This window comes from Gallinula chloropus (assembly GCF_964237585.1).
Source record: "Gallinula chloropus genome assembly, chromosome: 5".
NCBI lineage: Eukaryota > Metazoa > Chordata > Aves > Gruiformes > Rallidae > Gallinula > Gallinula chloropus.
The window spans coordinates 2,801,968-2,829,849 of NC_140090.1; the positions used below are offsets into that span (position 1 = coordinate 2,801,968).

The 27,882-nt window shown below is 42.2% G+C and overlaps 1 protein-coding gene across 1 annotated transcript in view; it reads right to left on the bottom strand.

Annotated features, from left to right (window-relative positions):
- The window catches only part of ACVR2A (activin A receptor type 2A), a 65,538-nt gene extending 37,986 nt beyond the window's left edge, over positions 1-27,552 (bottom strand). Inside the window, exon 1 of the mRNA XM_084264988.1 lies at positions 25,572-27,552. Coding sequence (XP_084121114.1) covers positions 25,572-25,626 — 55 coding nt within the window. The 5' untranslated portion in view covers positions 25,627-27,552. The remainder of the gene's footprint in view (positions 1-25,571) is intronic.
- Between the last annotated feature and the right edge of the window lie 330 nt (positions 27,553-27,882).

A 27,882-nucleotide genomic window follows, 5' to 3' on the forward strand; every position in this document is an offset into this window, starting at 1 on the left:
TCACCAGCACGAGCAACAAGAAACAAGGAACATCTCCTCTACCCAACAAGGAGAATCCCTCCTGAGCCCTCAAAAAACGTGCACAGAAGAGCTAAGTCAGGCTAATTACAAAACAACACTGTCCCTTCCACCTCCCAAATCAGTCCAGTTCAATGGACATTTTGAACAGTTCTACTGCAGAGAAAACAGAGCCACACACCAAGCCAAACACAACCAGTCCAGACACCTATGAGGCCAGCATCCAACTTCACCTTTGATTTTTTTAATCTGTGTGAGGCACACTATCCCCACTTCTGTCTTCTGTCTTTCAGGACCTTATGTAACGATTCAAAAGACAAGACGACCAGTGTGATTCTGTCTTAAAACTCAGATCTCAGACGAGTCTCTCTGTGGGTGTTGTGCCCCCACTCTGTGTACTGCAAGCAAAACATCACTCAGTTGTCCCTCATATGCTGATGAAGCTTCTTATTTTAACTAGAATTCTTCTGCCATCACTATACTTCACTTTTTTTCTGTGGTTACAACCAAGAGCCCAGCATAAACACACCTATAACCAATTTTCACAGGTTTCTGGTGGTTTTTTTTCTTTTATAAAAGCATCAGCTGTATTCTTCTGCTTAAGCCTGGCTCAGAAAGTGTGTAACCCACTAAGCTGTTTGCCTGGCCTGGCTGAGCCAGGGCTGACTGGCAGCAGCAAGGTGGCTGGCTGGTGAGTACACACACACACTGACCAGCAGATCCAGACAAGCTACAGCTGCCCTTGGCCAGATGGCAGCTAAACAGTAGGAAAGACAGGTTCCAGATTTGTGTAAACAGACAGAGGGATTACCTGGGCTGTACAGGCAAACAGAGTAACATGGTGGGGGAAAACCCACACCTTTAAAGGTTCACCTGTTTAACTGAGGTGGAAAGAAGGCTTTACCCCTCCCTTATTTTAACTCTCCAACATCTTTAGGGAGAATCATAGAGTTTAACTTCAGTCTTGATTCCACACAGTCAATGATCCAGGGGTTTTTTGTACTTTAATTCCCCTTTTCACTACACTCCTCTGTCTTACACACGTTGAGCAGAACTACAGTTAGTACTCCAGACATCTCCAAAGACTTGTCTGATATCAATAGTGGTTCTGTTCACTAGGAAATACTCCTTCAGAAGCGTTTTAGGATCGCATGCATCACAGCCAAATCACATTAGTAGCTCACGGTATCTGTTGTGATATAAGCCCAGAGTTGGAAATACATTTCTGAGTTGTAGTGTGATCAGAAGAGCAGGCTCTGCTGTGCAGCCTCACAAACAGCTGAACTGGCACAAATGAGTGGAAGTAATTCCTTCCTTCAGCCACTAAACTTAAATAAATGTCAGGCTGCAGCATTACACATCTGAGTAAATACCTATCATCATAAAAATGCTAATATGTTTTCCACTGCTGAACCCTCTTCCTAAAGCAAAAAAAAACCTCTGCATAACCTCAAACTTTGCTGGATCTGTTTAATTCCACTCCCTCTGCCCAGTCCTATCTGCATCAAGTTCCAAACCTTTTCTACATTGGAAGTACTTTAGAATTTGTGTCTTGATGTTCTGAAATCAGTATTGATTATACTAAAGAATTCAGAAGAACTGCCTCTCTCCATCTAGCTAAACTGGCTGTCACTTGAAATGGATTCTCTACTTGTCCCCTCTCAGGCTGCCTCATTTCGCTGGCTTTATCAGACTGTAAATCTGAAGATTATGTAAAAATTCCCATTTGTGTAGCTTGAAACTACTCATATTTTTATGGACAAGAACACTGTTGACATGGCAAGCACATACTCTCTTTGCTTTCAAGCTCCTGCATCGACGCTCGCTGTTCTCAAGCTCCAAACACAGCAACACCAAGGCAGCTCCAGCTACACAAAACCCCAACTGCAGCACAACTTGTGTTAACCACACCACTCGCCTTCAATGAAGAGGATGGAAGAGACAAGAACCAAGACTATTTTGTTAGAAGCACCTAATTCTAGACTTATTTTCTAGAGAAGAACAGGGAAATTCAGAGTCCAACTCTGTCGTGGAGCCTCCACGGAGTAAACATTTTCACCCCAGGCACTGCTTACAGTTTAAATAGCTCCTATTACCCATTTCCTATGCTCTGAAGATACTACACAAAGTAAGCTTTCTCTCAGGAAGCAAGCACTAACAGAATTTCCCTAGATATATTATTATGGCAGTTTTTATGTAGACTAAATCCTGATAGAAGTGACTGGTAAACTGCTAAAAAATTCAAGTATTTAAGATTTACAATGAAATGAAAATAGCACTGGAACCACAAAGCCACTTCCTAATGTACCTCAATTATTACCCCATGCTTCTGATCCACCTTTTGAAATGCATATGGATTCCCATGAATCAGATTTTGCTATCCACTGGTCATTTTTTGGATGCAATTACTAACTGTACCCAGACAAGGAAGATTGACAGCTAGAAGACAAAAAATCCAGAGAGGATTTCAATACCTAAAAATTTCAACCTATTTCAAACCTAAAAGGAGTTTAATTAAAGTCTGGATACTATAAACATCACTCATTTTGGATTTGTTGTCAAAGGTCTATGAATAAGTGACTAGAAATAGGAACAGTTTAAAAGTATTTTCAAGAAATTCTTAATGGTGCTCTAGAGCGTGACTCTGTAGTAGTGACTTCAGAATATGCTACACTTTGGACAACCAGCACATTTCTTGTCATCAAACCAATAGCAGCAACTGCTGCAACAGCTGCCTTCAATAAATCAGCACTGATCCAACTTGAGAGTCAAATCAATACAAAAGTAACCCAAGACTGTGGCTTTTCTTTCTCTGACCTGCCTAAAAGCACTCAAAGTCTACATTTTTGGGTGCAGTGTTTTTCTTAGGGGAAAAAAAAGCACCTTTTCTAAGGTGTTTTGATGTGTGGTATGAAGCAAGGCAAGCAGACATCTGAAAATCCTGTCAGAGCTCAGTGACACACAAGCTAACCCCAAATAAACACTACAACATTTCCTTGTGTACAGAAAGGCAACTATGCATATGCTCATGGTCTGCCCTCACCGTGGCAATAAGAAGTATTAACCTCTCCAGAAAGTCTTCTCCAAAGAAATTCTGAAGTAGATGAAAATTGCTGTTATTCTTCCAGCAGAAAAATGCTTCTGAATTGCTGTAATTTAACCTATAAGCTGGAAAATTTAGAAGAACGGTATGGAATCACCCCTCTTCTGCCCTATTAAAAGTGAGTAGCAATAAGTCATCTCCTTATTCCCTGAAATACACAAAAATATTTGGAAGATTATACATATATGTATATACACATATGCATATACATATAAATATACCAGTATAAAATAAAAAATCCACTAAGGAAAAGAGCAAAATATTTTTATTTGTAATTATGTATAAGAAAAATCTGATGTCAATCTGCAATGTCTCACTTAAAAAGCACAAAATATCTTTCAGAAGCTCAAAATTATTGCTGAAATTATCTCTAAAGATACTGAATGCATGTTTTAAAGGCTTTAAGTGTCCAAACATTTAACAATTAATTCAAATTAAATTCTCATTAAAGAGCTAGGAACATATGCTTAGTGAAACTGAAGGACCGTGCTTCACTGTAGGTTTGAAAATCATTCAAAACCATGCTAAAAACACACAGCTACTGCAGGTTTTTTTGTTTGTAGGCAATCGTATCTTCAATAACACATGACCAAGCTGAATTTTGGTACTATGTAACCTGATTGTATAGCACAGTGCAATAATCCTAAGCTACTTAAAGGAGTTTGAATGAAAAAAGTGAAAAAATTCCCATGCAATATTCAATTAAGCCAGTTTTGCTCCGTTAAACTTTGCCAGAAAGCCTTAAAAATCCATTTGCTACAAAACACAGTGAAAATTTTCCCTATGGTAATTCAAAGTCCTAAGATAATTTACTAGAATTCCTTTAAAGAAGTTGCTCTTAGGAAGCCCAGGTCTATGTAAGAGAACCCTACACAGTTCTCAAGTATCTACATGTAGAACAGCAACTCCGGTTCAGCCAGTGCACCAATTACACACATGGTAATGCTTTTAAAACAGGGGGAATCCAGATTTGCTGTGTGAGACTTGTATTCAAATATTTTAATTAATTTTCCTCTGATAGCTATGTCAACATTCAGGGAGAATTAAGAGATCTCCATAATGACAATCATGTCCTAATATTAAAAAAATATTAAATTTTGCTACAAAATTTTAAACAAATAAAGAAAAAAAAAGGTTATTGCACAAGAAACTGTAGAACCAGAAGAGTTTTAGTGTTCTATAGCTACAGCTTGGAAAAGAAGTAATAATGGCAAAGTACAGAGCAATGTGCAATACTGCCTCTTATAATGGATTTACAAGTGTTTTATGACAACTAAGTATTATTTAACTTACCATCTAATTACATCTCCATCCATTTTGTATACTTGATGAGTACATAGAACCATGTTCCCAAACTTGGATTTGAGACACTGCTGTGGTCTAGAAGCTACAAACACTTCACAAACAACTCTACCCAACAGACTTACACAAAGCACTCGGTGGCGGCAGCAACAGAAGTTATCATAGAAAATAAACCCCATCTACTTTAATATTCAATGGAACTACCCAAAATGTTTTACTGACTGACCAGCAGAGAGTTTGTTAGTATTAAAAGGATTCCCTTGACTTAAAATTTCCCCACAAAATATATCAAGTCCTCTAATCAGTCTTGCACAATCTTCAATTGATAAATAAGCAAAGGAACAGAAAATCTGATTATTCCAACTCCAGAAAAATCATTCCAGTTGTATTTTGTGTGCACAAGTGGGGAACTGATCATCTCCCAAAGAAGTGAAAGATTTAAGACCAAAGCAAGGATCACTGCATCCAACTCTGGGGTCCCCAGGATAAGGAGGACATAGAGCTGCTGGAGCGAGTCCAGAGGAGGCCACGGGGATGATGTGAGGGCTGGAGCCCCTCTGCTCTGGAGCCAGGCTGGGAGAGCTGGGCTGGCTCAGCCTGGAGAAGAGAAGGCTGCTTCTGGGGAGAGCTCTGAGCCCCTTCCCATCCCTCCAGGAGAGCTAGAGAGGGGCTGGTGGCAAGGGCCGGGAGGGCCAGGCCCAGGGGAACGGCCTTCAGCTGCAAGAGGCAGGTGGAGAGGGGCTGGGAGGCAGAAACCCTGGGGAGGGGGCACAGGGTGCCCAGAGAAGCTGGGGCTGCCCCTGGATCCCTGGCAGGGCTCAAGGCCAGGTTGGATGGGGCTCTGGGCACCCTGGGCTGGGAGGGATGTCCCTGCCCATGGCAGGGAGGGTTCTAAGGGCCTTCCCACCCACATCAGCCTAGGATTCTAGGATTTGTGAAGCTCTAAGCTTTCATCTTTTGCTCTGCCATGTGCTGGGCACATCCCTGTCCCTGATAAACCTCATTCTATTCAGGTATTCTACACATCTCTGCTTTTCAACCCTTTTTCGTATCTTGAAGCAGTCCAGCTCAATCACACAAGGTTCCAAGGGTGGTGTTCAGGAAGGGAAATCTTAGTTCAGTAAAATGAAATGGGTATTAACAGATCACTAATATCAGATAACTGCAACAAGAAGATCAAAGAAGCCACCACCTGTCTTCAGATGTGAATCCAACAAGAGGGAAAACCACCCACTGCATGTGAACCCCAGTCCCTCCCTATGAATTTAACTAACGTTGTGAATATCAGCTGTATCTGAAATAGCCCAAATAAGAGTTTTAACATTTCTAACATACAAAATACTCATTTTTTCCTGCTTGCTGAACCAATCCAAATGGGTAATTTTACAGTACTCAAAGAAGTATCTTTCTACATAAACATATATACATACAAAAACCAGTTAGATACTTCCTGGCATTCAAGAAAGGAAGATGATAAATGTAATATAACCAGTTTTAATCAAGATCAAAGCTGTAGGAGAATGCAGACAGACAGTCTAGACTGCTTTACTTCTGAAAGTATATAAAGCAACATCTGCAAAGCACATTAATCACATTTAGTCTACAATCTTATCACCTTCTAAGCAAGCAGAAACAACTTTTACTTAGAAATCATATGCTTACATATGACAAGCATTTTTAATTATGGGTAAAATGAGATATTTATCACTGATTACAAAGATATTACACTGACTTTGAAATACACTACTGTAATTTGAAAAGAACTTTCATGGTTCCCTGGATAAAGGATTTGGGGACGTTATGGACAGAAGAAAGCTCTGGTAAGGCAACCTAAGAACAGCAGCAGATGTAGTTTTGCACTGCTGGCACAAAATGGGAATTCTTTAAATATTCAATTAAGTTCTGATTTGCTCTTCTGCATTTAAGACTATAACTCAGCAGGCAGTAATAAAATGTAAGATATTTTCTATACACAATTTTCTTCAATGAAGTTTGGGAAATTACATGAGAATATAAATAACCAGGTACTTTTTTATTTTTTTCTATTAAAAATTATAGGAGCAAGGTAATGTTAAGGGAAATTAAAAATTGGAGAGGTGGTGCATATATACCTATAGAATATTACTTACCCTTTAATACAAAAAATAATCTGTACCTTGTGTATATTTGTTTATTCTGGTCAGTTCTCACTTATAAAAATTATAAGCATACTAATTAGAAATAATTTAATTTTTTTAATTAGAACTGTCTTGCATTAAAGTTTTTCCTTCTGCCAAAGTTTTTGTATCATCTACCTTTCAACAAGAGCCTGGGGAGAGACAACACCCATCAAAAAACCCCATCAACTTCTAAACCCAGGGCAACAGCTGTGAAAATTTACAACAATTTAAACCCCTAAGAACAAAGAACTGCAACAGGTAACTTCTGTACCAAGCTCACAATGTTTTTAGCAAGCCCATACCCCACAGGAAATCTGACTGAGATTTCTTAGCCCCCTCAGTAACACAAGCTTTATAGATAAAAATATTATTCCTGAAGGCTTTTCTGACTCCTTCATAACTTGTTAACTTCAGTTTTAAAGTCAAATCTTCAAAATGGTAATTCTACAGCAATAATTTCACCAATGCTACAGTAATATCACCTCACACTGAAGCAGTCAATATTTAATTGAAGTGAACATGGTAAATATGTTTTATTCTTCTTGCACATGCAGGAGCAGTAGCACAGTGAAGCTCCCCAGGATTTCTGTAGTTCATTTCCCTACAATTTGTTTAAAAAATTATCTATCTAAAGTCCTTATTTTGCTCTAATGCTAATTTAACCCCCCTAAAAATGCAGTTTAACAGAGGGATTTTCTGCACGGGTTTTGAGACTTCTCTATCTATGGCAAACACCTCTCTGCAAAATATCCTAACATCCCCAGAAAACTGAAGAACATTTTAACCTTTGAAAGGTTTTGAAAAGGAAAAGCTCACTCTTTCAGTGAGGAAAGTATTTATCATTCAAGGATATTAGGTAATAATTCTACTCAACAGCCCATCACTGCTACCAGCCAGCCAGCCTGTGCAACTGAGAGCTACCTGCTCCCCTGGCCACAGGCAAGTCCAAGGCTGGCATTCTGGCTCCTTCCCCCAGCACTCTGTGAACTCTCTGCTTTGGGAACTGCTGTTTGGAAACTCTCAGCCTACAAACATCTAAGGTGGAGGACATGCCCCTTCCATCTGAGGAGCTGAAGGTGAAAGAACTACAGCTCACCAACAGAATCCCATGGATGCACTTTCTGCACTACAAGTGAATTCACAGGTACAGGAACTATTCTGCTTTTCCCTGTGGATGAATCAGGGATGCCTGGGAGAGGAGAAAACACCAGCACAAACAAAAATGTTCAGGTGAAAGTACTGCGTGTGCTATGAGAAGTTAATTTCTCTTCTAAATTTAGGTAACAATTAAGAAAATGACATTTATTGACCTGAAAATTTTGAAGGCACTTTAGGATACCATTTTGACCTTACTCTTCTCATTCAAGAACACAGTGCAAACCTTAACGTGAGTGCTGTTCCTACATTAAAAAGCCTCTCTACACTTCAACAAAAAAAATAAGACTTAAAGTTGATGAGTAAATCTCCAAGTGCCACACTAATAGAAGCCTCAAGCCTTAAACACATTTTCCATATATACTCCCTCTGCCCAGAGACAATGGTCCCAATCTCTCCTGCTTATTGAATATAAAGGGGCAAACAAGACTCTGGGTATACCCCAAAGGTTTATTTCTGAGAGCACCTGCCAGACAGGTTATCTGCTAAGATGTCTTCAACAACACTAAGAAAGTAGCAGAATCTCAGACACTTTGAGTAGGGGAGGAAAACAATGCTGCCCAGAAGACAGTAAGGAGCTTGAGTTAGAACTCTGCCTATTGGCATTGTCCTCTACCAAGCATAAATTCCTAGAAGTTCCCAATCCCCACCTTAAGCCATGGTGGAAATTACATGGCTGCTCACAATCATGCCAGTTTCTCAGAGGATTCCTTGGAAACAGCATTCTGCCCCCTGCTCATGAAGGCAAAGCAGTGTCCCTTCATGGACTATACCATGGACTAACACCCAGTAGTTATCCCACGTTTCTGGTTTCACAGCATTTTGGCAAACAGGACTACCGTAGGCAACCCTGTATCAACTAAGGCTTTACAAAGCTAGCAACAGAAATCCTTGAATATCCACCCCAAAGCTGCACAGAGTACAAAGGATGAAGAACCTTTTCAGATCATCGATGATCCAGGTGAGGTAACTAGAAAAACAGATTTTTTTTTTACCAGAATTTCTAAAATGCACAATTCTTAGGACCAGGGAAAAGATATCTCTATTGAACCAGGAGCACAAGTCACAGACTGTGTTATTAAACACAAACTAGTTCGGATATCTGTTTTGCTCAACTGACAATAAAGAAGCAGGAGAGAATTCCACATATCAAAGCAACTCAAAAAGAACCCAGGACCCTTTGGATTCACCGATACCACCTGCAATGTCTTCACTGCCACTATGACTAAAGTCACGCAGAATAAGCAAGTTACAGTGAATATGCTGACGCTGTATGCCTCAGTCACGTGGAGCCTGAAGAGAATTCAGACATTCACCCTGCCTCAGATCGATACCACAAACTCACAAGGGCAGGTGAACTGCCCAGCACTTCCTATAAGCTTACCAGCAGAGACTCCACTGCTCAGAACCCGCCTTACTTGCATCCTCTGATCCCCTTCATGCCCTAAAGGACATCATACTCCTTCAGGACTGGGCAGAAGAAACGACTCCAGAATCACCTCTTCAACATGAGCTACAATTTAACTTTTCAAAACCATATGGCAAATGGAAGCAAAGTGAACTTTGCCCAAGATTGCAACTGCTGATTCAACTCCCTCCCTCCTGCCACACAACTGCTGGGTCCAGCACAAGCCTGGCCTAGGGAGGGGAAGGACCGCTCCCTCCTCTGGAGACAGAACTTACACAAGATCAGGTGCAAAGTGAAAGGGAATCCTGAGTGCAAGGAACAGTTCTTTAATGTCATCCTCCTAAAGACATGTCTCTACAAAAATATCTGGGAGAGGTGAAAAATCAAACGTGTTCACACAGTGGTTACTATTCATGGACTCCAGTGAAGCATCGTGGCATTAAGGTAGCCAGCTCAGTGAAAGATCACACAGAGGTTAAAAGAATTTAAAAATACAGGTTTGCCTAATTTTTATCAAAAATATCCTTTGGAAGGGAATGTTTCAAATGCATCAGACAAGATTAACCATAGGTCTAACTAAAAGCTTTGGGCAGGAGTGTTCAGCCATCAGGAATTGCTTGATCCAGAGGTCCCATCCAGACTGAGTTCAAGCACCTCTGAACAAACTATCCTCCCTGAATTTGTCCATCTGAAACACCATTTTTTATTTTCCTATGTTCTGAAACAGAGAGTTCTACAGTTTAATTACCCATCATTACCATCATTAGTAAATGTACTTTTGCTGTTCAAAGTACCTTCATCAATCACTTCACTGGATTTGATGTGAAGCAGCTGGCCAGCAGGCTGAACAGGAAGAAAAGACACGTTATCAAGGTACTCAGCCCCAAAAGGGTCCCTAATGCATTTCTACAGTTATCAGACAGAGGTAGTACCTTGGCATGGACTGGGATGGAGAAATTACTGCTAAGTACTTGTATCTAGGGTATTCACTTCAAACTCTCGACCTGATTTAAAAAAGACTGATGCTTAAAAGCTGAATCCTCCAGCCTGACGCTTGGAATTTTTAGGACACTTCTAAGAGAGCAGAAAGCCTGCAAGTAGATTGAGCTGTTTACATTTAGTTTTGATTAAGCTATATACATGCACTCATATGTATCTTGCCTTTCCTAGTTATTGGAAAAAAAAAATACACATTGAAAGGAATGCATTTCTAATAGTAAAATAAAGCCTCTTAAGGTATGAGGGTAATGGTGATGTATTTCTAGTGCTGTGTTTTCTTTAAGATAGCCAGCAATCATCGTTACATGGATGCTTGGTGTCTCAAGAGAACTTCCAAAAGTTTTTGGAGTATCTTACTCAGAAAGGGAAACCATAAACAGAAGGTTAAGGGCTTATACTGCCAGATGTTATCTTTGACAGCAGAAGGCTTCTGCCCAGGCAGAAACAGGTGTTGGTCCTGTGACAAGTGAGGAATTCTATCAGCAATGAATTCTCCTTGGAGTCTAGAACACCACCAAAGCTTCACAATTACCCAAAAAAGTTATGGGAGAATTCTCCTGTTGTGCCTGCTCAAGGTGTTTCCTCTGCAGTAGACAATGAGTATTTAAATGAGCAGGTTAAAAAGGTATCACTGAGATCAACAGGAGAACAGCCTTGTCAAATGAGGAAAGAAACTGTTTGCTTCCCCCCCAGGGACAATGATTACCTACAGGTAATCAAGACAGTCAACAAATATTTGGTAAATCAGTGGCCAAACAGAAAGAGTGACTCAACTTCTCTGTTTAGCTCCCTCAGGAGTGGTCTATTCTGTCCTACCAGGAGTGGCAAGGCTGGCTGTTTTTCAGGACAATGCAGGGAATCCTAGGCTTTTCTTCCCTAACACAAAAGCTTTCTTGGGGAAAAAAAAAAAAAGAAAAAAAAGCCCAAACTGAACAAGAGACTGACACCTACCTTCACCCTGAGCAAAATGTTCTAAGTTAAGAGGGAACAGCTGTGTTCTACAAGTAAGGTGGATGTAAGATTGGAACTGCCTATGTTTCTTCTCTTGAATTGTTTATTTGGCTATAGCATTATTTATGTAGATATCAAGACTGATAATGCCATGAACTTGGGTATCCAGGATGCCTGCACAGGCAGTAGAGGAATATGGGACTTGTAACCACAGAGTGGAGAGTAGCCCTAAGCAAACGAGTAGGGAACCAGAGCCCAAACAGAGCTCCTGCCCACAGAAGTTGTATTTTGAGCCTTGACACCTCCACCCAGCCCATCCTTCCCAAGCTCCAGGCCATCCCCTTACACTACCAATATTGCTTGTTTGCTGGGGTTTGTTTTGTTTTTCAGGAACACTAGAGAAGAGCTGAGTCTCTAGTACAAGGCAGCTACTGGAAAGCCCACGTAAAAACTCGATGGGTAAAAGCTCAGCAGTTGGGAAGGAGGGCCCAGGCTTCAATCACCCTGACAGTCTCAGAGCAGTTATGGGCTGAAGATCATCTGCCCAGGGAATTTTACAGTCATTCACTGCCATTCCCCTCTGCCTCTGTCACAGGGCACCCCACATCAGCCCCACCAGGGCTCTGTCACCCTTCTTGTACAGATGAGCTGTTCCAAGGTGCCAAAGACTAGTCTAGCAAAGACAGGCAAGGTGCTCTTGCATCTGATGTTCTGCATCTGTTTGGGAAAGGACCTGAAGAGTGTGAGAGCCAGAGACCTCACTAGCACCTCATCTGTCTCTCTAATTCCACTATCTTGTCCTTCCTTCAAAACTTAGAGGGACTGGGGGGTGCAATAGAGATTCTGCTGAGTTGAACAGAAAGGTGTACTGGCCAAGGAAAGTAAGAAAGGAACATTATGCTCACAGGGAAATGAACAGCCTCACCAGAGGGAAGGTGGACAGAAAAGACCAATGTAGATTTAGGCCTCTAGCTTCTGGTGGCACTAAGTCACTGCATTAAAACAGACACCCTCAGCAGACACCACCACCACCTCAGGGAAGAAAAGGCTTTAAAATTCTGCTTTTTTATTCAGAAAGCAACTTAAATTTCACAGTTAACTGGAAGCCATCAAAGGAACTGGATGTTGGAAATAGCAGCCCAGACACATGAGCTTCCTTCTTCTCTAGAAGAGGGGCATGTTTTGGTCTGAGCTGGAGAAGACCAATGCTGGGAAGAAATAGGAAGGTAACTTTTTATTTAACACCTAAGCTGAGATTCCTCCAGCCTTCTGAGGCTGATCTGGACTTCTGATCATGCTTTATTCAGAATCTCAGAGCACTGCTACCGGGCATTAATATACTCCTCACTTTTGCTGCCCATGCTTGGATTTCAATACTGAAGAAGTCTTCAGGAAAAGGTTAAAAGCAACACCATGTCTGAACAAAGCCTAAGATCAGCCTGAGGCTGACTTCACACTGGAGTGTAACAAAAGGCTGATGAGTTTAGGTAGGTGCCCCAAAGACTTGGTTAGCAGATGAAGTGTTAAGTACTGCAATCTCACCCTGCCTTATCAGAGCCTGCACCTTTTCTTTCAGGAACCATACCCTGGATCTGGAAGATCTCCCTGGTTTATGGCTTTTGTCGATTCAAGGACACCTGATAACTGTTCTGCACTCCTGCCTGCCCTGGTTCCAGCAGTTGGCTCCTCTGGCTTAGAGACGTTTATATCTGCAAAGGTAACAAGTGACAGGTAACCCGGAACTTAAATGCTTCCCCCCCACACCCTGGAAACTGAAAGATGCTCAGGAGATGGAGCCCTCCCAGGCTGGGGAGATGGGGATCCTGGATCTAGAGTGCTTCAAGGCTGTTTACTCAGTATGTAAAAATCACCAGATCAGCTATTTTCTATAAACACAATTGTTGCTGCCACGTTTAGTGTTTCAAAGGCAGAACATTCCAGCATTATGAAATGAGGTTCATTATTTTTAAGGGCCTCTCCTACATTCTTCCCTGTCATTTCTAGAGCTGAGAGAGCTGTCTAGTCTCTGCTTAGATCTGAATTTTTCAGAGTTTTTGCATAAAACGTATGCAAATAAGTTTCCAGGACAACTTGTGGTTAAAATTTGTGTACCACCAACTAGACACAACCACAGTTTTGTTGCAAATAGTCTAAATTGTATTCTTAAGCATTAGATAATCATTAATCATTGACAATTAGATGAACCTGGGAGAGGTTTTTTCACCTATTCCTTTGAATCAGGTTCTGCAGATGCAACTTCCAGCTCCACCAGTTTGTGACATGGGAACTTTGCCTTCTGCTACCTGTGAAACATCCACAAGTGCAAGGAGGAGGGTGCTGCTCAAGCCAATGATGACAATGTAAATATTTCACACTCTCTCATATATAAGCTTAATCTGTCCATATGGAAGTCCCCAGTGGTTCTGTATTGGTGAAATGGAGGATGAGCAATGGTGCAAGAGGCAGTGGTCTGCCTCTCTACACAGAAATGTTTCGTTCAGGGCCCCCAGAGAATAATGTGACATGTAGAAATTTAAAGAGCAAGGGAAGAGGAAAAAGGTCCTATGACAACTGGCATGCACCAAGCTGCTCAGAACCACTCTGAAAGAGATGCAAGTTCTTTTTTAAAGATGAAGGTTATTAAATATGGTAATTAGTTATTTTCCCCTTCTTACCCAATACATATACCGAACAGGCTGTATTCACCAACTCTGATGTGTCATTTGCCTTTGATAATTAATTTCCTTAAGTTTCATACGGATTCACCACCAGCCCTTATTCCACCCCATCTCCTTCCTTGCTCCTATTATCTCTTAACCTAACTCTCATCCTCATCTGATACTCCTCAGAAAGCTACTTGCTGTTTTCAAGTCACTTTTGCTGGTTTAGCAGATTGAATCAACCCAGCAGAGTGTCAGACATACCCCACAAGGGTTGGGGTATGACAGGGCTGAACCACCAAAGTGTAACTTCACCATGAAGTGGTTATGTGGATGAGGAAGAAGATACACAGAAGAGGAACTGTCAGTGCCCCTGTTCTCCAATCACTTTTCCTTAAATACTCTACACAAATCAAAGCTGACAGCATGACAAGACACAAACACTGGAAGGACCCTACCATGTAATCTTTTTCTTTATGTGTAATTTTTAAGATCTTCTTCACAGTATGTCACATAGAGAAGCTAGCTCAAAGGTAGAAATATAACCTAGAAGAGCCATACAACAGAAATTTTAAGTAATGACACCCCAGAGATGCCTGGGGAAAGGAAAGCCTCAGCCTCTTACCATACATAACTGTCTACCTCATGGAGAACACCAGGGACTTGCTCAACAGAAGGAAACCTTCCCCCCCATTTGGCTGAAGGACAAGCTGCTCTGAACAGCTACATTAAGAGTCACCAGCTGTCACCTTTAACAATAGGTACAACTGAAATAACCCTTTTGGACATGTAGTAGCTAATTAGCTGGTTTATGAAGCTGAACTACTGGAAGAACAATTAAAAAGCATGCACTTTGCTGGCACTTCTGAAACTTCATTTCATTACTGAACCTCTGTTCCCAAATCACTTTCTCTACTGAAATACCCTGACTAATGATACCATCCACCAAGCAAGGTCTGACACATGCTAGACACTCATTTGGTTTCTGCAACAAGGATTCTGCAGTTTGTTAGTGATGTTCCAGGAGTTCCTATCAGAGTCTTTGACCCACTGCATGGTGAATGTGTCAGTCCACACCTGAATAATGTCTCTCAAACAGGCACTGAGGCTGCAGACAAGCTTCTCTCAGAAAAATGTTAAGATTGACTTTGGCTAGAAGGAAGACAGCGAGGAGAAGAGTTCAGAAGGTCAACTGAAGCTCCCCCCAGAACATACTTTGTCAGCATGTAAATACCCCAAAAGTCTATCAAAACCAAGTTCAAACACATGGTTTTTTTCACTCTTGCACATGAAGAAATGAGAACTTGTCACTGGCATCTTCTCTCACATTCTGCAGTCCACCAGCACTCAGCAGTGATGATTTTAACTGTGTGGTGTGCTACATATCAATTGTTGAAAGAAGCTTCATACTTTGACCAAGATGATTATGCTGATGAAAAAAAAATGCCAGGAAGTTTTATACACAGATACAATTGCTCATCTTCACTTGGAATGAAAGAGCTTCCAACAGCAAAACACTTAAAATAATAGTGAGGGGAAGACTTCTAGAGTTACTAAATTTCAGAAAAAACTGTGGCAAAGAAAAGTTCTAGAAAGTCTTCACCAATCACCACCTAAAATGCTCATCCCACTCTATCAGGCACCATCCTCCTTCCAAAATTGTAAGAGAAGATGTTTCACCAAATTCTAAACTTTATTTATCACTGACTACATAAAAGCCAAGAATTACCTGATTTCTGTTATTACAGAGTGCTAGAGCAATATCAAAACTATCACTTTTGGTACATATTGCCACCACTCTTTAGGCTCAAGATTAAAACCACAGAACTACCACCCAAACAACCAAAACTGGATTTATTTTATGGCTGAATCCTCATGACAGGTCATTAGAAAATGGTTCTGCTTAGGATGTACCATAGATGAGTCTTCTTCCAATCATAATTCTTCCTAATTTAAAGAGCTGGATTACTGACAGGGTTTTCTGCTAATTATCTGCTATACAGACTTTGTCTAGGTGTCTCAAAAGCATATATTCAGTCTATTAAGGGATGCTAGGAAGGATGAAGTTTCTGCCCTCACAGAATCTGGCAGGACACAGCAGGGTAAGGGATGAGAGAAGATTCCTCCCTTCTTCAAACAAAACCTCTAGGGTACCTGTTGCCACAGGTCCAGAGAACATTTGATTCTATCTTCTGAATCATTCCAACAATCTCATTAGAAGGAAACTGTAAAATTTGCTCTCAAGAGTATTACTTTACAGAGATATTTACATATCATTTAGGAAAGACAAAAGGGGGGTTTAAATTCAACTTCTCAAACAATTCCCTCATTTTGAGAGCACAAAAGCCAGTTGCAATTAATCTGGCTTTATTTGTCATCCATCAGAATGGTTGGGTTTTTTTTTCATAGAGGGTTTTCCAGAGTGTTGGTAAGTCACCCCTCACCACTGAATTTGGGGTTGTTGTTTTATTTGGGGAAGAGAGGAGGAATTTATCTGGGGCCAGGAATGGGAACACAATGATCTTGTGGTTTTAAATCTTCTCACAAATTATTCATGGATCCAAATTGTGCTCTTAGTACATACATGGTGCACACAAATTAAGATCTCACTGCTAATTTTTATTATTCTAAATGGGGAAGATTAGATGAGGGTTTGTTTGTTGGGGTCTGTCCCTTCATAAGGTGTGGCACAACCCGAAGTGAAACAAAATGTGATCAAACCATAACATTTTTAAGAGCCACTGAAAACAACCTTTGGGACAGGCTTTGTGTTGAGTCTCATGAAATACAATTATCCCTAGGGATAAATTTGGGAGTCTGTTTTGCAAGTTAAGATTGGAGAAGTAAAACAAAAGTATTTTAACAAGTGGTGATCTTCTCTATTCTACTTCTAAAGCAGTTTCATAAATGATGAAAACCAGGTTTTTTTATAAAAAGTACAATAATTGAAACAATTGCATGCAATTCTAAGTTTCTGCAACATTCACAGACAAAATGTTTTTCAACCCTGAAATGTGGAAATATTTAAGGAAATACTCTTCCATCACATAATCACTGAGCTGGATAGAACTATCTGTACCCTCTACTGACAAACACTACCAGAAGTTTCTAAAATTAACACTTACTTACTGCAAAGTTTAATTTTGTCTCATATACTTAACACTAACTTAACAACAAAATTAAACCACCTCCCCTGTTTATGTGATCTTCCTCAAAATTCCTAGAAGGAAACTGTTTTTCACATTAGATGCCCTGATAAGATGGTTCTATTTCAAAACAGCTTTTAAAAAACAGGCTAAGGTTCAATTTACACCTTGATATTGAAATTCAAGTCTTCGAAATACAGCTGACAGAAGAGATCACTACGATCATTTAGGCAGAATTTAGAGATTAGAGTTATCTAAATGAGATAAGAACTCTGAACCTGAAAAAATAAGGTCATACTACCACAGCTTACAAAAACCCCTCCAACTTAGGAGTTTGTAAGCCACCAAAAGGAAGGAAGCTGGTGAAACAGAGTTAAAATCAGCTATTCAAGCTAGTAAATAAGATCCAACCAGCATGTTTGGAACAGAACCACTCACATAAGGAACATGTCCAAGGTGAGATGTGAAGTATGGCAGGCAGAATCCTCCAAGGGCCTAACCTGAGGACCCATCCTGTTTCATACCTTTATGGATGGCTGGAGGAGGTGGTGCAAGGCACCTCAGGGAGCCTGCAGACAATGTCACCCGGTGGGGTGCTGAACAACAAGGATGTTACTCAGGAGGACCTAGCCAGAGTAGAGGGCTGGACCAACAGGAACCTCACGGAGTTCAGTAAGGACGTGCCTGTGGGCAAAGCCCCCCTGTATCAGTACATCAGGCTGGCAGACTATGCAGCAGCTTTGCTGAAGAGAACCTGGAGGTCTGGTGGACAGCACTGCTTTGAGCAGGGCACTGGAGAAGGTCGCCCAGTGATACAAATGACTCTGTGCTCCTGTGTTTCTACAAAATAATTTCGGAGAGGAAGCCCCCATTCCTGTACAGAGCCATCAGGCTGCATGCCACAGCCTGAGCATGTCCATTCTGCAGAGCACTTGTCCATCATTCTTCTCCTCACGGCTCCACGGGTCTTCCTGTGCCCCAGAAGCTGGTAATGGGCTGGCTTCTTGGCTGCAACCCAGTGCAAACCATTCTGTTTTCTCAGCATACTGATGGTATGTACACCATGCTCTCAGATATGAGTTGAGGGCATGCTGAAGCTGCAGGAGTTCTGGTGAAGCCTTGACTGTGCTGCCTCCTGATACTGGTCCCCTGCCCGCCCTGTGCCTCCAACTCTGCTTGTGTGTCATCTCCCTAGACCCCAGTGGGCACAAGCTAAAACAGTACCAGAGCTGCACTAGTAGTAAACTGGTATTTGTGTTACCTCTGCAGCCTCATTTCACTAACAAGGCAAGAGGCAAATCACAGATCACCTCTAAAACATTCTACAATTTGATAAAAATAATAATTTAAAAAATATCCCTGAGTTGCCTTACCCCTTTCCATTTGTTTCTAGACTAAAAACTGTATATAAACATACCCTCATAAAATTTTGGTGTCTTTCAGAATATATAGAAACAATACCCTAAACATTTTTGATCACTCTCCATGTCCCTAACAGGACAGATGTACCATCCAATTTAAAAAGTCGATCTGCTTCAAGAAACTCTGCAACTTCAGCTATAAAAAGACAAATCAACGCTTCTCTGGTGAAATAAGAACACATTTAAGGCATACCATGTAAGAATGGAACACACAGAGTTAAATCTGCAGAAAAGCAAATCACATTCTGAGCAATATAGATTCTTATTCCCAGTTTTAAAAATAACTGTACAGACACTTTCTGAAAAGAAAATCTTTAAATGAAACTGGATGCTGCAAGTGATCTTTCAGGCATCAGCTTCAGACTGTGTCAGTGTTAAGAATTAACAGCAAAACTTAACTCATTTGCTGCCATCCTTATGGTAGAATCTCCCTAATTGAGAGAACAGCCTCATTTAGGTGCACAGCATATGAGATTATAAAGCAAAACCTACCAGTTCTGAATGCAAAATACAATGCTCATTTTCCCAATTTCACCTTAGTTAATGATTGTCTCAAAGTTCAGAAAACAAATGAATTTGAGATGTATTATTGGTTTTAATTTTAACTAAGATCTAGCATTTATGAAAAGTTGATTCTTTCTAAGTCGCTTTCCTTTCAGTCAGTTCAATACATTAGCTACAGGCAACATTTCCCTTATGAAAAGGGTAATAAAAGCAAAAAAATGTATTTTGGCATCTCTGAAACGCCCATCACAATTAAGAGTATACAGGGGGTTGCTTTTTTAATTACATTTTGGTTTCAGCATTTTGAATTGATTTACCACCTAATTGCAGCTTCATATAAACTCTTAAAAATAGAAATTAGACCTTAACAAAATAAGCAATCTCAAAAGGTGGTATCTAGTAATTTAAATTACTTCAACAAGACGTACCCTTCTTGCCAACTAAAGGTTCTCAACGTCATACGAAGGCCAAGTCAATATAGTTTAATAGTTACTAATAAGCCTTCTCAGTGAGTAACTCTAGAATAACACTGAAATTAATTACAATTTTGGACTGTGTCCTGATTGACAGAGACTACCTTGCACCAATTTAACCAAAAAGACAAGATTAACTGAACTTTCACAAGGAAAGTTTTTAGAATTCAGCAACACTCACTGTACCCTCAAAAAAATAATAATTAAAAAAAAATCAATGACACATTGAACTGGCAATACACACAAGCATTCCTGTTCTTCCACTGCTACATTGTAAAGTCAGTGAGATTTTAGGTCATTGGGACCTTTGCTGGCACCAATACAATGGTAAGTATGTCACTCGCTCATTCTCTCCCTTTCTGCCTGAGAGCAGCAGCAGCAGCACAGTTCATTAGGAGGAGCATCACAAAGGAGGGTGCAAAGACAGAGGTAGAAGCAACCCTCCTGCTCATCCTTGTCTGGAAATGGGATTAATTTGGGGGAACTGTGGACCAGAAGTTAAGGTAGATAAGAAGAGAAAAGGAACATTCTTTCGCTATCTGCAGTAATCCAGTGTGTTGTGACAGCAAGAGGTGGGTGCAAAGAAGAACTTCACACCTCCAATGCCCAGCCTCAGCAGATCCCATCCCAACAACAATACCAGCTTCTACCTCCAGCTGCTGCTGGCTGCAGGAACAGGTAAGTCTTCCCACAAAGGCTTCCCTCATTTCCAAGCGTTTTTCAAATACCTCTAACCACATAACCAAAGAGTTATGCCTCCAGTTAGTAAGAGAATTGTCTATTTTCTTTCCCCTAGCCAGAGTACTTGCTTCCAGTTACAGCTTTAACTCAGAAATTCAGGAGAAACCCATGAATGCTGAGCTTTTGCTTCAAAGGTTGCTTCACTCTGGAAGCATTAAGGAATGGTGCCTTAGCAGTATTTACCACTCTCTGCTCCCTTTCCACCAACAATTGAGGTATTTGATGTATCTACCGTAGATTCAGGATTCTTAGCCACAAAGACATGCAATGTAAACAATATGGCAGTAAATATTCATTTTCTGTGGGATTAAGCCTAAATATGCTCTGCTGTTTGGCAGCGTAGTCACTGACTGTTTCTAAGAAAAACCCTCCACCACCACACAGACAGTGCAGGGGAGAGAAGATAGGAGATGCCACAGAAAGTCACTGGCATCCAACAACACTTCAATTTCCATATGGAAATAAAAGGAAGTAAGATGTGCTGAATTTTAAGCACCAAGGCAACAAAAACACATTAAGATTTCATCACACAAGAACTTGGCTGTAAAATTTATAATTTTCTTGATCTTTTTAAAGAGTTCTCATTTTCAGGAACATCAGATAGCTAACAGACCATGTATTCTACCAACCAGCTAAAGCAGACATTTGCATTAATCTGCTTTCTGTTAATTAAGCGGTGGAAACGCATTCCCCCACCCCCCTTCACTAAGAAATCTCCTTCCACAATCAGATTCCTTGTCATCCTCTATCGTTTTACAGCCCATGTTATAATGATTACTCTCTCCAGATGACTTCCCAGGAATAAGTACCCAAGACTTGCTGTATCTCAGCTATGAATTGTAGAGGTCTCCAGAAGACTCCACCACATTTGTCTGGGAATAAAAAGATGGTACTGCCATTTCCTTAAGAGATGCAGACCCTATACTTACAAGCACCATAATGACAATTTGAAGTAGAGCTATATTCCATTTTTCAGAGAGAAATAAGCTACAGGAGTTGGAAGATAAGGTGGATTCAGTAAGAACTAAAAGCATTGGGGTTAATGTTAGGTTTTTTTCCCCCTACCTAAAACTAATGCTATGACAAAAGTGAACCTCTATAGCTAAATAAATCCAGGGGGAGGGAACAACCCAGTATTTCTCTATCCTAATTTGCAGATCACCTGAACCTGTCACCTAAAGACTTTCTCACCCAGAGAGAAAAAAAGAAATACCATTCAAATACTCTCCACTAAAACCAGCTGAGAAAAAACATTCTGACAGCAGTGATTACCTTCTTGCACCCCCATATAGCAGAAAACTGCTTTCTCCTCACACAGAACACCTCCCCCAGCAACTTACACAGCATCCAGCCTTTGAAGACACACATACTTCAGCTTTTTCTAGAACAGACTTGTGTCTGAAGAGTAGAAATGCAAATAAATCCATGACAGCAGCATCTCTCTGCAAACATTTGTCAAGCAGAGATCCGCTGGAATGGCACTTCCATGCTCTAATGCTGCCTTAGCCCAAGCACAGCTATTTTCCATAACCCAGAAGAACTAGTGTTTGTAACTGTTGTTAAGTATTAACAGATTACACAGAGTTAGTAACAGTTCTGATCTGTAATGAAAGTTGTAACATCAACCACGAAACTCCTTAAACTATAAAACCTTTCCATCTAGGTAAATGTATCCACGCCTGGAAACACTTGGTAAATCCTACTCTCAGCATCAGTATCAACAGTGCTGGAGTACTGCCCAGGGATAACCTGATTCACAGGACAAGTGTACACACACACAAAGCAATCTTGAGCAGAATTTCACTTTAAAGGCAGTCCTAAGTCTGAAGTGTTTTATAGCTCTGCCTGTGCAATAACATGATTAGAGTTCAACCACACTCACAGACAGCTTGCAGAGAACATACCAGAAGAGGCAGTTTCAGAAACAATACTAAACCTTTGGAAGGATTGTCAAGTCCTGCTACCAAATAAATAATGAAAGGGCAGTCAAAACCAATGCTACACTAGTAAAATTAAAAAGTCTCACCTCCCTCAAATTCAGCACAGCTAACAATCCACCTTCTAAAGCCACAGGAATACCTTGGGCTGTACAATTCTGTATCTGGATGGGGGATTTTTTTGGGTAGGGTGTTGTAGTTTTAAAGATCATTCCCCCTAATAATAATCAGTGTGAGGCAGGAAAATAAATGAAAATCAAATAAAACATTCCCCATGCAGTGAAACCACTACTTTAACTACAAAGATACTGGACATGCAATTTACTTCAGCAAAATTACTCAAGACCTGAGTGGCTTGAAAGAGAGTTAGTATTAGGGGAGGAAAAAAACCCCAACAACAACAAAAAAAAGAGAGGAGTGAGACTTTTCTGCTGTGGTTCCTTTTACTTAGGTGATTTTTATCATGAATTCAGCTTAAGTGAGTTTTAACAAGTAGGTCTTGTCCTCTGCAAGAGACTTAGAGCTGCGGAACTACTTTGATGATGGACCACCCAAGTACCAAAGACAGAGTGGGTAGCTCAGAAGAGATGATGGTTTGGGAGACAGGGAGCATAGGAACAACAAAATGAAGCTGGAGATGTCAGAAGTGACAGCACATACAACAGAAAATTTGGGTTAAAGACCATCAGCTACTTCAACATCTCCCACATTTTCAGCTGCTTGGGGTAGATACACCCTGAAACATCACAGAAAGTTACAAAATACGCACTCCCTGTTCCCGGTATTTCATAAAATGTAACTGAGGAATCACAAAAACTTGAGGAGGCAGAAGCATGCTTCCTTGGGGGGGGGAAACATAGATAATATCTGAAGTGTTCTTTGATGAAGAAGCTATTTTTACTCCTTTTTATTTTTTTTCTAAGCTCACCTACAATCTCACCTCACCTACAGGAAGGTACAGGAAGCAAACTCAGTTCTTCCTAAGTATTTTATTATCACTTCGGGATCTTCTTGTTCTTTATTGCAGTCAAAAATACACAAAGGCTTATATAAAAATGTGTATTAGAGGCCACATGGAGAACCTGGATCCAGGCACTTGCTTTTTATGTTTAGTTAATATGCACTTATCTCCTTCTTTTGTATTAGCACAAAAGGGTGCAAACCTACACCCACTTTCACCCAAGCATCTACAAATATTTTAAAGCCTAATAACAAAACACAGATGCTCTTTTGCAAATACTTAGTCAGAAAGGGGAAGTGTTTTTCACTCCCTTCACAAAGATTATTAGACTGAATTCCCTGGAAATTCCTATCCATTTGAAGCACACTGACAGGATTTCACACGGCACTTGGTAGATAGCTCACCCAAGTGCCTTCACAACCTGAAGACCACATCCACACCCACCACCTAGAAAAAAAATCCTGCAGCATTTTCACCTATTTAAGGAGCAGTAGTATTAATTGGCTGGGTAAAGAAGAGCAGAAAAGAGTGGCATACAAAAATAAAGTAGTAAATACAGAAAACCAAACACCACCAGCCCCCTGACATACACAAACTCATGAGTAGCTGGTCACCGCATGCCAGAGGAAGACAAACAAGACATCTTTACACCTGGGTAAGCTTTCCCCCCCCACACACACTAAAGACTGTAAAGGAAACAACTTCTTCTGACCACGATGTTAGAGTAAATTGATCCTGTTATGATTTTACACCAGAACAAGTCACAGCGAAGAGAAGAAACCTACTTATCAAAATGCCTGTACTTTGTGCTAAAAGCTTACATAATCTTCTAATTTTGATCATAAAGAAAACAAAAGCTGACTGTTGAATTTATTTATTTTTAGGCCCGGGCCAGGACTGTGTGTACTCAAACTTTAGGTGAGTAGAAAATAGTTTAATAATTGTTAAATTCCGGAACACTTAATGTGCTATACTGGAATAGCCATCAAAACAATGTCATTAACATGAGCAGCAGTCCAACTGCAGGCAGTTTCCTGCTCATTTAGCAAAGATTTAATTCCATCTTCACAGGCAAGAGGAACATTCATTTTGCTTTACCAAGATCGAAAAAGGATCTTAAGGAGGACATGGAAGGGGGAGACAGACACGAAGAGCAGATGGCACCAAGTCTTTCAGAAGCTGTCAGTGGGGGGTGAGGGGGAAGTTTCCCTACAGAAAATATTCCTGAATTGAAAGGAATCTTGCTCGAGTAACTTAAAAACAAGTTATTGGGGGGGGGGGGGGGGGATTAAAGTTTTAACTTCTACTGCAAGACAAAGCTGTTAGAAGAAATCTGGGTTTGTTTCAAGAGAGGAGTAAGTGGTATACCCCAATAAATAAAAAAATCCCAACCCCAAAACCTGTCTGTGCTTAAGGTGCTCTGTTATTTCTCTGGTTAAGTCAGACAAGGGTTTTTTCTGGTTTATTTCTGGCAGCCCTCGCCATTTCACAGCACATTTAGTGCACACGGAATTGATCAATACCACTACAGACACAAGACTAGACTATCCATTTACTAACCACAAGAAAACGTCCTGTTCAGCAAAATCCTGTGCATTATAACACTGAAATTTTAAAAGGGCATTGCTATACGGATCTCATTACCCCCCTCAGGCTGGTTAGACTGAAAAGCTGAGCACTCTCCTGCTAGCTTTCAGACTGATAAATAAGTCTACCTTCTGCAAGACCACCACAAAGTGTTTCTAAACCTACACAGAGGAGTACGTACAAGTTCAAACTAAGCAGAAAGTGCCAAGCATGGCATGTAAACAAATATTAGATCTGTCACACAGCTCGTTGTAAGGTGGTTGGGGTTTTTCTGTGAAACTGATGGAGGTTCAAGCCAACAGTTCCCAACCACTGGTTGCTGCCATAACCATCCTCCTCCTGAAGGAGCGTGGGGAAGTCCTCGCACCCCGCTGGCTTCTCAGGACTCAGAGCTGGTGTTCCAAACCCGGCTTCTGCTGCTTGGGAGAGAGCAGTAGCAGCTTTCTGCTCTACAAGGCAGTGACCTATCGAGCAGCACAACACCAAAGGGCTGCAAATTACTGTTTGGAAACTGAAAGTTCCGCCTTTTCAGCCTAATTCTGTGCACACCCCACACACGCACCCCTGCTGTCGTTAAAAGAGGAGCCAGTGCTTTCCAGAGCAGTACCTGTTCTAAGCTAATGAAGCATTAAGGAAGGTTGCCATTCCCCATTGAACCGTCCGGAGTAAGAGCTCTAATTGAAGTTAAAGAGTATTTCAGTTGGGTTATTCTTATTTTAAAAAAAAACCTCGGTGAAACACGATCAACCGCATTGCCAGATTACTGTACGTGACACTGGGTGGTTTTGTCTCCACATTCGTTCCACGCAACTGATGGGAAACCCAAGCACTCCACGCGTTTCAAGGGATCCCACTAGGCATTTTTAAGAATAACCATGAAAACAGCTCCTGCCCTTGCACTCGCTGCCCTCCCCAAACACTGGCCATCCGGAAAAAAAATAGGAAGATATCTCCTCATTCATATCAACCGGCAAAGTTACCACGAACTTTCCAGTGCTGGCCACCCCAAAGATTTAAGGCTAAAACAACAAAAAGCATTCACTTACCTGAAGAACAAGAGATAAGAAAAACAGCGAACGCCAACTTAGTAGCAGCTCCCATTTTCCAATGCTGTTAAAACATTTAAGTGACTTTAAGTATCCAGTTTCCTAGGTCCTGCAAGCTGGAAAAAATCTCCCTTCTTGCTGACCCGTTATAAAGCAATCTATATCAACATTTCTGCAGCAGATGAATGTTCATAAAACAGTAAAATCAGATTTTAGACACCGATGATCTCCCTCCGGCTCTTTCTGAGTGAGAATCCGGGTTGAGGGATGGGTGTATTTGGAACCGTGTTTCAAAACACACGTGTGATTTGGCTTCTGTACAAACGGTGGCAAAATTCAATTCATAAAAGTATGCTACGAATCCACTTTAAAAAAAGAAAAGTAGTCAGCAATTAAGCTGCTGCACACGAGGAAGTCTCTGAGCACCCTCCGACTCCGCTTTTCCACATCAAGCTCCGTGAAGCATCATCCCTCGTGGGTGCCGAGTGCCGGGGAGTCTTATCGAAATGAGTAAACACGATGGTTTTCCGTCCTGGCTCCCCTTAGACAACACGTAGTGTTTGAGAGAAAAGTAGCTCCATTTCAGTTTCAAACCTCAAAAGCCTCCGGGTTGAAGGGAGGAAGTTTTTTTGGGGTTTTTTTTGTCCGTTTCTTGATGAAAAAAACTACCTTGAAAGAGCAAAGCCACCAGCTACGCGTGGGCAACACTTCGGTTTTTCTTTAATAATGCTGAGGGATTTAGTGTAACCCAGAAAAAAAAAAAAACAAAACCCAGAAAGGGGAGGGGTGGGAAACAACCCCAACAGTTTGGTAACAAACCAACCTTCGGGCTTCCCGAAAAGTGGCGATCTCTAGTCAGCGAGAGCCGCGCATCTCCTCTCCCCTCCTCTCCCCAGTCTCCGCGGTCCTTCTGCCGGGCCGTGCCAACACCAGCACTCCCGAATCCCAGCAAGATTTCGAATTCTTCTAAGAGATTTCCATCCCCTCCCCCCCCCTCCAAGAGGCTATATTTGGTATTTAAACACACAAGAGTGGAGAGGAGGCAAAAAAAAAAAGCAGTATCCAGCCGCTGGGGAGGAGGGTGATATATTCTTTGTGGCAAATCCTTCCTTCCTCCCTTGATTGCCGTGCTTCTAGGAGAAATCGGCTTCTTTGGAAGCGAGGAGGCGAGCGAGGCGGCGGGCGCAGGGGAGGATGCGGCGGCTTCCCTCCGGGCTGGCTCCTACGGCGCTTGGGCTGGCTGGCTGGCTGGCGGGTCTCTTCCTCCCGAGCAGCGGGCTTGGGGCTCTCCTTCCTCCTGCCCGACGCGCACCCCCGAACTCCTCACGGACACATCGCTCCTCCGCCCGCCCCGCCGCTCTTCTCACGGAGACCCGAAGCAGCTCTCCTCTCCCCCCCCCCACCCCACCACACCACCCTCCTCCAACACCACACACGCGCACACACACACACCCCCCCCCCCCGCCCGCACCCCTCAATCCAGTTCTTGCCTCTTCTTTTTTTTTTTTTCGCTTTTTTTTCCTTTTAGGAGAAAGGAATAAGAAATAGCAGGGGTGGAAAGGAGAAAGCTGCCGGGCTCCCGCTGTCTTTTCCTCCTGCCTCCCACACAGCGCACCAGGCGAGCCCCGGCCGGAGGGTGGAGGGGGGAGGAATCCCCTCGGCACCCTCGCCCCTAACTCTGACCCCGGCTCACTCCCGGCTCCGAGGAAGCCGCTGCCGAACGCAACTCTCTCGTCTCCCGGGCGGCGGAGGCAGCGCGGCTGAGCCCAACTTTGTCCCTCCAGGAGTGCAGCTTAAGGGTTGGCGAGGAGAAAAGGCCGAGCCCGGGGTTTTTCTCTGGGCGGCGGCGGCAGGAGCCGTCTCTAGAGTCTCCCGAGTCCAGCCGGCAGCTCGGAACAGCCCTCCGTACCCTGCTGCCGTTGCTGCTCCCCTGTGGTAATTTCATATCTACCCATTCACTTGTGTGGCGTGGAGAACGGACCCAAGATGGCGGCGCCCGGACGATTGTTTTTGTTTCCTCTCCTCCTCCCTCCCCCCCTCCCCCTTCCCCCCTCCCCCACCCTCCCCTCCTTTCCCACAATCGCGGCAGCCCGTCGCGCGACGCCGGGCGGCCGCGCGCCGCCCCGGATTGACAGCCGCCCTGCCCACTCACGGCCCGCAGGCCTCCGCCTCGGCCCCGCCCACCCCCGCCCCGCCCTCCTCCCGAGGGGCGGAGACGGGGGAGGAGCTCGGCCGCCGCTTCGCTCCCTCCGCCCACTACCTGCCCGCGCGCCGCCTGGCGGGCGCGCACACGCACGTGTGCGCACGGGAG